Source organism: Cebus imitator, unplaced genomic scaffold (assembly GCF_001604975.1).
Source record: "Cebus imitator isolate Cc_AM_T3 unplaced genomic scaffold, Cebus_imitator-1.0 Scaffold242, whole genome shotgun sequence".
NCBI lineage: Eukaryota > Metazoa > Chordata > Mammalia > Primates > Cebidae > Cebus > Cebus imitator.
In genome coordinates, this window is record NW_016107557.1 from 1,281,421 (window position 1) to 1,291,340 (window position 9,920).

The following is a 9,920-nucleotide window of genomic DNA, read 5'->3' on the forward strand; positions in this document are numbered from 1 at the left end:
AGACAGGGCTGGCTCCCTGGGTTCTCCTGTCCACCGCAGCTCATGGGGCCAATCAAGTGGCTCTACTGGAAACAGAGGTCAAGCTCCAGTGTCAAATAAAGCTGTAATACATATCTAACTTTAAAAACTTTTAGATATTGTTAATCTTGTAATTTATCACATTCCCTCTTTAACAATAGGATATAGAACCAAAATTTGAGCCCCAACCCCACTGCCAAACACTTGTGCAGTTATAAGGTATGCACATCCATGTAACTGGAGTTTCCTCCGACTGTCTTCCATTGCTTCCTTCCCTCTATGACTTATCACTTTCATCTCTAATTGCTGTGAATGTGTCTACACAATGGCTTTAAATCCTTTTTACCTATTATGCTGACAATTAAAAAGCATAAAAACTCTCGTCTTTGTATCCCCAGCATCTGGAACAGAGGCTAGGAAATTTAGTCAATGGATATTTGGTATGGTCTAAATGGTGATGTCACCCCCCCCAAATTCACATGCTGAAACCTAGTCCCCAGTGTGACAGTACTAAGAGATGTGGCCTTTGGGGAAGTGATTAAGCCATGAGGGCTCCTGCCCTGTGAATGGGCTTAATACCCTTATAAAAGACTGGAGACTTAATACCCTTCCCACTATGTGTGGGCACAAAAAGGCAGAGGGCAACCATCACCAGACAACGCATCTGCTGGCACCCTGATCTTGGGCTTCCCAACTTCCAGAACTGTGAGCAGTAAATTTCTGTTGTTTATTATGAATTACCCAGTGGTATTTAGTTATAGCAGACTGAATAGACAAGACAGTATTTTTGTTGAATTGAAAAAGTAAAACTTAATGGGAAAGTTAGTATCTTAAACAGCTCCACCTGGATTTACCCAAAGATATATTCCTAAAAAGCTAGGTACATTTCAACGTTTCCAAATTAAAATGAAACTTAAAAGCATTAGAAAGACTGGTATGCTGGCTGCTATTATAACTGTCCAATTCTGCAAGGCATATAAATTACTTCCTAACTTGTAAGTCTAGATAATTACATATTTTCACGTATAAAAAGCAAAGTATATAACTTACAACATTCAACCAGTTATAACATGGCATAAACTCAAGGGGAAGGGAAAAGGAATAAAATGATCTTACTGTGAACTTAACGCCTGGTTGTGATCGATTTCCAAGTTGTTTGATTTCCAGTCTAGCCAACATGCAAGATAATCGAGTAGGTGCAAACAATACAGAGATGATAATGTCTTCCTTTGGGTGAATTCTGATCTCATAGTTACTGGTCAATCGCTGTTCTGAACCAAAAGTGTTCTGAAGCTAAAATTTAAAGACAGTCACTGCATATAACAAAGCAGTAGTACAAATAAAACATATCGTTAACACAAATTCTTAAGAGATAAATAACACAAAAGGGTCTACATATGTAAGTGATCCAGACCCTGATAAAACAGAAGACATAACAAGAGTCCATGTACTCTACGAACCTGAAAGCAGTCCTGATCTTGTCCTTTAATAAGCAGTCGTAAATGTTGAGTTGTAGATGCAGAATTATTTCTTAAAGCTAGTTTCAGAAGCCTAAAAACAATTACACATTTTAAATATGGTTTTCCTCCATGGATATTACTATTATCATAAAAACTAAGCCAAATAAAGCCAACCACAATGTCTGGAGATGGACTGACTACATGAGCCATCTCAGCAGCCTAGTACTGTCTCTAGATTCTATGTTGCTGAAAATGTAGGCTCAAGACTCACCATAGAGGCTTTTTGGTTTAATCTCTACCTAGTGATAGCTCTGCACCTGACCATATTATTTATACTATGTGTATAAATATCTGTCACATAAAACATTAATCAATGAAAATCCAGGTGAAGAAATTCATCAAGTCATTAAGTCAATGCCACACCTACCTTGAATACCTAGTTTATCCAAGTGAGCTTTCAGGGAAACAAGGGGTCCTAGGCTAAGAGGCTCATTTGCACAAAGTAGGGTTTTAAACAGTATATTGAAGTAACTCTACTTTTAAAGAAGCTGCAATGCACAAGAATGGATATATAATAGCAGCTGACTGATAAAAACACTCCATTTGTTGAAACTGTGAATCCTGTCTTCACTAGAGAACAGAATACATGAGTAAATCTCTATTTTACTTAAATTTGGGGAAGATCAGCAGCTAATAAATCAGCAGCTGAGGTCTGTGTCTCATCTACCTTGTGTTAAGAGAAACACAGACAACTTTGGCTATTGACACCTCCAGGAAAAGCCTTTCACAGGTACAATGACTGGGGAAGAATCACCTGAAAGAAACATTATTTTGTAAAGTTTTCATTTTCATTTATTTATTTTGTAATTTGTAAAGCACTGTGGTTATCATTTGCAAGTACAGAGTTATCAGGTGGGATGGGAGAAGCTAGGTTTCCATGGAGTCACATCATCAGTTAAACGTGTTCAAATGTCAAGAACAAGCCAGTTACTGCTTGAGTGAAGTGTAACTGTTTCTGCCATAGGCTTCTGAGAGATGTTTCTTTCAGAGACACTTTTAAAGATAAACCTGTACAATACAGGGAGTCTCAAGAAACAAAACAAAACAAAACCACCAAACAATTTTACAGTAAATACTACCTCCCATTTCTTAAGGTGCCCCTCTCCCTTAGGTGCTCCATTCGCTGTGGTCGGGAAGTATGACACTCAAGTCTGGTGCATCAAAAGCACTTCCATGGGTTTTGCTAAAACCATGTGGTTGCTGACTGGGAAATTTAGGTCATTTAGAAGAATGGATATACTGCATATTCTCTATGCAGTTCTCCATAAATCTCTCTCTCGGCTGGCTTTTGAAAAATACAGAGTGGCAGTGAGTTTAAGCGGATACTCAGTCTTCAGCAGCAACTATATTGTTAGTCATGTGTCAGGTGCTCTTTGCAGGACTGGAATATATGTTAAAGAAAAGCTCAATCAGGACACATGCCCATCTAGGAGGCTTTTCCAGTTCTGCACAATTGAGCCTGAAGAGTATCTATTATGACAAAATTTTCCTGCAAACATTAATTTGTGGTCTGCTCCAAAATATGTACAAATAGTGGACTGACCATGTGTCAATCTTTGACACTTACTGTGTTCTACCAAGAGGGACTCCTCCCCAAGCCAGAAATTGTTTGTTGGACAAAATTGATGGAATATCTAAGCAAGGTCCAAGTGGCAGTGGTTTACTTTCTGAAGAAACGACTTCACCTTTTAACACTACTTCATACTGAGGTCCAAATGGCTGCACAAATATTTTCAAGATCCTAAGAAAGAAAGAAATCTGAATTGAAGGTCCTGTATTTGATTTCTTTTTGCGACTGTTTCCTACATGTTTGCGTTGTCCAAAAGAGCGAGCTAGGTGTTGAGAATATGATGAAATTCCCACCCTTAGAGCTTGCGCTGCAGAGAATAAAGACAAGGAGAGAGACAATCTCAATGGCACCTGCACAGGGGGTGTGAGAAACCATGGAGTTTTAGGAATGCTATTTTTGAGACATTTGGGAAGAGTGGAGGAAAGCCTCCCAGAAGGAGTCAGCCCAGGGAAGCTGAGGGTAAGCATTCCAGGCACAGGCATTCACACTGGTGCAAGCAAGACTCTCCTCTTCTGTAAGGTCACAAGAGCAGACTGAGCACATGATAAAGTGTTCTACAACCCAGGCAGGGGGATAAGCCACATGTGTCTCAGAGGAGAGTATACTTTAAGTTACGGTTACACAAGCAAGCTCAGTACTCATGCCAGTGGTGCTCTAACTCTAATTTGATATTCACTTATGATTTGGGTGCTAAGAAGTCATGGGCCTGGAGAAAAAATGGGGAAAGGTATCTTAACAGCTGACAAGGTCAACTAACAGTTTCGGGAGAAAAAGTGAATGAGAAACACCTCTTATTATTTACTTTTGTCAGAATATACTTGAAAATAATAATTTATTCATTTCTATTCAACTGGTTTAAAAGATTTTTAGTTAAAAAAAGAAGATAATCTGAAGCTAAATAAAAGGAAATCAAACAGAGGCATACCATCTATTAGGTAGAAAATATATGGACTTTGTCATTCAGGCTGTGGAATTTTAAAGCACATCTAAGTAGGTGGCTGTTTTGAGAGACGAGTAAAACTTTGTCATTTTAACTTTTTTTTTTTTTTTTGAGACGGAGTCTCGTTCTGTTGCCCAGGCTGGAGTGCAGTGGCATAATCTCAGCTCACTGCAACCTCTGCCTCCTGAGTTCAAGCGATTCTCCCAACTCAGCCTCCCGAGTAGCTGGGACTACAGGTACATACCACTATACCTGTCTAATTTTTGTATCTTTAGTAGAGATGGGGTTTCGTCATGCTGCCTAAGCTGGTTTCAAACTCCTGACTTCAGGTAATCCACTTACCTCCGCCTCCCAAAGTGCTGGGATTACAGGCATGAGTCACTATGTCCAGCCCATTATAACATTTTTATATTACCTTTCCTCAAAGGCTTCAGGATCCTTTGGAGTAAATGAAACAATAACCTCATGTTCTTCTCCAGGTTTAAGGAACAGATTCTTAGGATCCACTGAAAAGTGACTTCCTTGTTCTGGGACCTAAACATAGTGACAGAATCATAACTGAATGTCAACTTACAGAAATGTGGCTTTCACTCAGTGACTCCTGCCTTATGTGCCTTTCTCATTTACTAGGACAGGTTGTTTGTCCCCTCCTCATCTGTCACAGCCTCAACTTGTCCTATTCTCTTGGAAAGAATATTCCTTTCTCTTCTGTAACAAACCTTATCTTATACCTCACCCCAAATTTCAGATCACTAACTCCCTCTCACTCATCCTCAGGTCTCAGAAATGATGTCAACGTGTGTGGATCACTCGTCACAAACTCCAACCAAAGGGTGACATGCATGTTTTTCAGTAACTAATCTAAGAACTTGGTTCTCATATTTAAGACACTGGACTCTAAACTTAAAAGCACCACAGCATATATTTACAGTTTTTAAAAGCTCTCAGTGATTCTTTCATCTGATGCTCAGGGCACTCTGACAGGCCAGGTGGATCACAGCAGCCTGTACAAGGTAAGGAGCTCTCATAGTCTGAGGAAAGACTATCTTATAGCACTCTGACAGAAGTGCATACCTTGATATCCAAATGAACTTCAATGTTCCCAGCATTTTTCAAAGGTAAGTGCTGCTTTGTTGAGGAAGCCACTTTGGCCAACAAATGCATCGTCTGGAGGATGGGGCAAGACAGACATTTCAACAAACTGTCACAAAGTGAAAGCAGCATGAAGGAAAGCAAACAGCAGAGAGGAGGAATGAGACTACCTGCAAGTCCCTGGGAGCGTGGATCCTAGCTATTCCTGCTCTTGCTCGGAGACTCACACTTCTAAGAACTGGTGTCGGGTTTGGGCTGTCAACTTCTATATCAACTTTTGCTAAGAATTCTTCTGCTGAGTCCAGAATCTCTAAAAAATGTCATTCTTTTAGCTCAGAGAACAGAGTTATTTAATTGTAATTGCCATCAGCAGTCCCATACAGTGCCCTTAGGGGCAGTAAGAAGATTTAGGCAAGAATTTTTTTTAAAGAGTTAATAGAAATGAGTGAAGAGAAAGGTGGAAAAAGAAAGAAAACATCCACCTGGTAAATGTGATAAGATAAATTAACACAAAATATTCCAAAAGGTTTTCAGTGCTGCCTGCACTGAAAATCCTGCCACACTTACATAGGATTGACCCTAAATGGCATGCCATCTGCCTCATTTTCAAAACAGTCTACAATACTTGACAAATTTCAAAGTATTGACATTTATTGACAAAGGAAATAAGTCTCAAATTTGTAGTTTATTTAGCTACAGATTAAAGCAATTCCTACAAAAGGTAAACATGATACCTGAAGAGCTGATCTGTTTCTTTGGAGTATGGAAAAGAACCCAAATCATCAGAAATTCTGGATCCTATAAAATTAAAGAAAAATCTGTCTTAACATAAACTGGTATTAAGACTAAAATCTTAATGAAAGAAAAGCAGTTTAGAAGCTTAATTTCCTCTTTATTTCTAAGCCAGTTCTCTCCTACCTGTCCATCATAACTAGCAGGCATCATACAGTTGACCACAGAAGGGCCTGCTAGCCGAGTGACCACATCAGCGCAAGAAGCAACTTCTGCAGGCGCTCGGACGGGTTCCTTGGAAAATGTGAAACAGTGCCAGGCTATGGCATTCTGTTTAGAAATACAAGAATCAGTTCAGTAAAGCCAACAGTGTAATGCAAACTTTGTTAACAAAATCCTTTAAAAAAATGTACCTTCGTAAGATCAGTGCATTCTGGAAACAGTTCCTTACTATATGTCATACTTACAGCATTAATAATCAGTCTAATTGGTACAGTGGCATGCGTCCGGTTTATTAATTTTAGTGGGAGGGATTTCCAGCCTCCGTAAGTCAAGTCACCAAAATCAAGAACATTTTTCTTTTCTGTTTCTACCTAATTAACAAAAAAAGAGATTTATAAAAAGCAATATATTAATAAACAGCACAACACATATGTTCATATCACTGCCATTTCTAGCCACAAAGTATGAGTCAGCATTAAGTAAAACTTACCTACATTTTCCCAGGCGATTTAACAATTACTTATTTTCTACAAAAATAAATGTTAAATTCTTCTTTTGAGGTAGTCTACGTACCCAAATATACTACAGAATTAAGCTGCTGTTACTTCGTAAGCACTTTATCTTAAGATGAACTGGTAATTTTATTAAATTATAGACCCCTTTTCAATGAGTTCTATTATTACAATAATGATTTCTCAATATCCTTCAAAGATATCATTAATGTCTTGGCATTTTCAGATTTAATCTGCAAATGTTAAAATGGTATCAAAACAGACATATCAAAAATTTAAAACAAGTGCCGACGATCATGACAGACTCACTTCCCTAAATGCGGGAAGCCAACCTAACTCAGACCCCTCACAAACCCACGTGTGGAAATGTTTGACAGTACAGGAACCCCTGCCAGATATCAAAATCGATGGATGTCCCTGACATGAAATGTCATAGTATTTGCATATAACCCAGGCACATCCTCCTATATATTTCAAATCATCTCGAGGTTACTTATAGTACCTAATACAATGTAAATGCTATGTAAATAGCTGTTATATTTTATTGTTAGAGAACAATGACAAGAAAAAAATGTCTATACATGTTCAACACAGATGCAACTGCCCTTTTTTTTATTCTGAATTATTTTGACCCAAGATTGGTAGAACACAAGAATGCAGAACCCACAGGTACAGAGGGCTAACTATACTACACACACACACACACACACACACATGTATTTTGTTTTGCTCGAGCCAAAGACAAAATAAGTAGAGACCAAAGGCAGACCAGCAAGTGGGAGCTGACTTCCATTGAGCCCCAGGAAGGTCTGGGTTCCAGATTTGCCCTCAAGGTGGTAGAGCTTTAATACATTCCAGAGAACCAAAGAAGAAAAGGTGTGACTTCAAGCTTGTTGTGAGCAGGGCGAGGCTGGAATGGAATTTGTAATCTGTGCATAAAGCCCAGAAACTCAAAGGAATAAAATGAAAAGGGAACTGAAAAAAAATTGTTCACATGTCTATGGAGTTAACAAGGTACCTGTCCAGAGATGAGTACCATAGAAGATTACTTGCACGAAAATGAAAGCCTAGGCCTAGGTCACACTGGACATGAGAGCCCCAAGCTAAAAAAACAAAATCACAAAGGCTTTCAACATCTCCAACATTTCTGCAAAAGTACTCTCTAGGGACACTTCTAAAGACTAGGACACATCATGGGTTTCCTAAAGTAAAAAGCAGCCTCAATGAATGTGAACTCACATTAAAAAATTTTAAATATCAAAAAATTATAATCTACTGGAAGAAAATCAGGAACACTTAGCAAAAGTAACTCATAGATGCATTAGTAACCCAAGAACTAGAAACATGAAATAAACTATGAAATAAGTTCACTTTAAAAGTAAACAGAGTCCATAACAGAGGGAAAAGCAAGAGATTCATGAAGCAATTGTGAGCAAAATGACGTATAAACAGCTTGATAAATCTGTTAACGATGTTAATGTTGGGACTGTAAAAACTGTTTAGAACTAAAACATTCGTCAAAGGTAACATGGAAGGAAAAAAGGAGCATCTAAATGAGATGCTGTTTTCATCTTGTTGGAAGAGTCTGCTTTAGTCATCTCATTATTGAAGTTATACATATTAATGTTGAAAATAAGCTATTTGAGGGGGTTCAGATGGTAACATGGCATTTTGAATACTGGCTTCCTTTCTTGCAGGCTTGATTTGCCTGGTGACTAAATTACTAGTGACTAGTTTACTAACTGGGCCATTCAAGGAAGTCAAGTTAACATAAAAGAAACATGTCACCTGAATGCACTTAATGGTGTTGAAATGTCCACCTTCTTAAACTGTGTGATGAAATTAGTTCTAAAGAAGATAGCAGATCAATACTGAAGTACTCTCTGTTTGTTGCAAAATCTCATGTTTTGGATGTTATATGAGTCCTATTTGCCTGAGTTAATTTAACCTTTTTCTGCCTATCTTAGGGACTGGCTGTCTCTTTCAGAACTCTGTCCAAAGAGTGCATGGAATATAATTTGTAAAGCCTTCCACACCTGACAGTATCTATATGTGTGTGTTTAAACCAATTCTTGAAAGCTTACAATAGAGCTACATAGTAACAGTATTTATTAAAGAATCACAATTGTAAACATGAGCATAACTTAATAGATTCTAGTTTAGTTCTTCTGTAACTACAGCCTTGTATTTTTGCTGTTGTTATATTAGAATAATTTTTAAATGTTGTCTTTAAATAGAAATATGTATTTTAAGCACTCATGCAAAAAAATGAACACTTTTTAAATGTGTGTTTTCTCCATAAGAATTGTAAACATTAAACAAATCACCTATAATGGAATTGATTAATGACTTCTGAGCAAGTTGCTTTGGCCAGACAACATACAAAAACTTTTATATATCAGAAATATGTGCACTCCTATGTTTGTTGTAGTACTCTTTACAACAGCTAAGATTTGGAAGCAATCTAAATGCTCATCAACAGATGAATGGATAAAGAAAATATGGTACACATAAAAAGCGGTGTACGATTCACCCATAAGAAGAATGAGATCCAGTCATTTGCAACAACATGAGTGGAAGTAGAGATCACTATATTAAGTTAAATAAATCAGGCACAGAAAGACAAATATCACATGTTCTCACTTATTTGTGGGTTCTAAAAATGAAATCAATTGAACTTATAGAACAGAAAGATGATTACCAAAGGCTCAGAAGGGTAGGGGTTAGCAGTGAGGTGCGGATGGTTAATGAGTACAAAACAAATAGAAAGAATGAATTAAGACCTATTATTTGATAGCACAATAGGATGACTATAGCCAATAATAATTGTATATTTTAAAATAACTTGGGGAGAGAGATCCAAGATGGCCCTTTAGGAACAGCTCGGAGTTGCAGCTCCCAGTGAAAGCGCAGAGGGTGAGTGGACACCGCATTTTTATTGCCCACGGACCAGGAGATTCCCAGGCGGAGGAGCCCCACGGGTCGCCAGCGCGGCTGTTGTGGCCAGCGCAGTTCTTTTGGTCATCTGGGCTGCTTTGCCCCGCGTGGCTGCTTTGTTGGCGCCCCTGCCGGCGGTTCTCCATACAAAATACACTGGTCCGGGTGCCCTTTTGGCTTGCGATTGGAGCCCCGGGAAGTCGCACATTCATCTGATTAAAGAGGGGACTGAACAGGGAGTCAGGCCAGGAGATTCCTGAGCAAAAAAAGCGCCGTGAATCTCAGCGGCGCTGTGTAAGCCGGCGCAGAAGGTCGCCGCACGGGAAACAGATCCCGGTGCCCTTTCAACATGCGACTGGAACACCTGGGATAAAAAA

The 9,920-nt window shown here is 38.6% G+C and overlaps 1 protein-coding gene across 1 annotated transcript in view; it reads right to left on the reverse strand.

Annotated features, from left to right (window-relative positions):
* The window catches only part of CEP192 (centrosomal protein 192), a 132,316-nt gene that overhangs the window by 38,684 nt on the left and 83,712 nt on the right, over positions 1 to 9,920 (reverse strand). The window contains exons 22-30 of the mRNA XM_037727845.1: positions 6,340 to 6,465; positions 6,059 to 6,202; positions 5,875 to 5,938; positions 5,311 to 5,450; positions 5,123 to 5,215; positions 4,464 to 4,582; positions 3,106 to 3,279; positions 1,479 to 1,569; positions 1,135 to 1,311 (exon numbers count right to left, since the gene is read on the reverse strand). Of these exons, the coding sequence (XP_037583773.1) occupies positions 1,135 to 1,311; positions 1,479 to 1,569; positions 3,106 to 3,279; positions 4,464 to 4,582; positions 5,123 to 5,215; positions 5,311 to 5,450; positions 5,875 to 5,938; positions 6,059 to 6,202; positions 6,340 to 6,465 (1,128 nt within the window). The remainder of the gene's footprint in view (positions 1 to 1,134; positions 1,312 to 1,478; positions 1,570 to 3,105; positions 3,280 to 4,463; positions 4,583 to 5,122; positions 5,216 to 5,310; positions 5,451 to 5,874; positions 5,939 to 6,058; positions 6,203 to 6,339; positions 6,466 to 9,920) is intronic.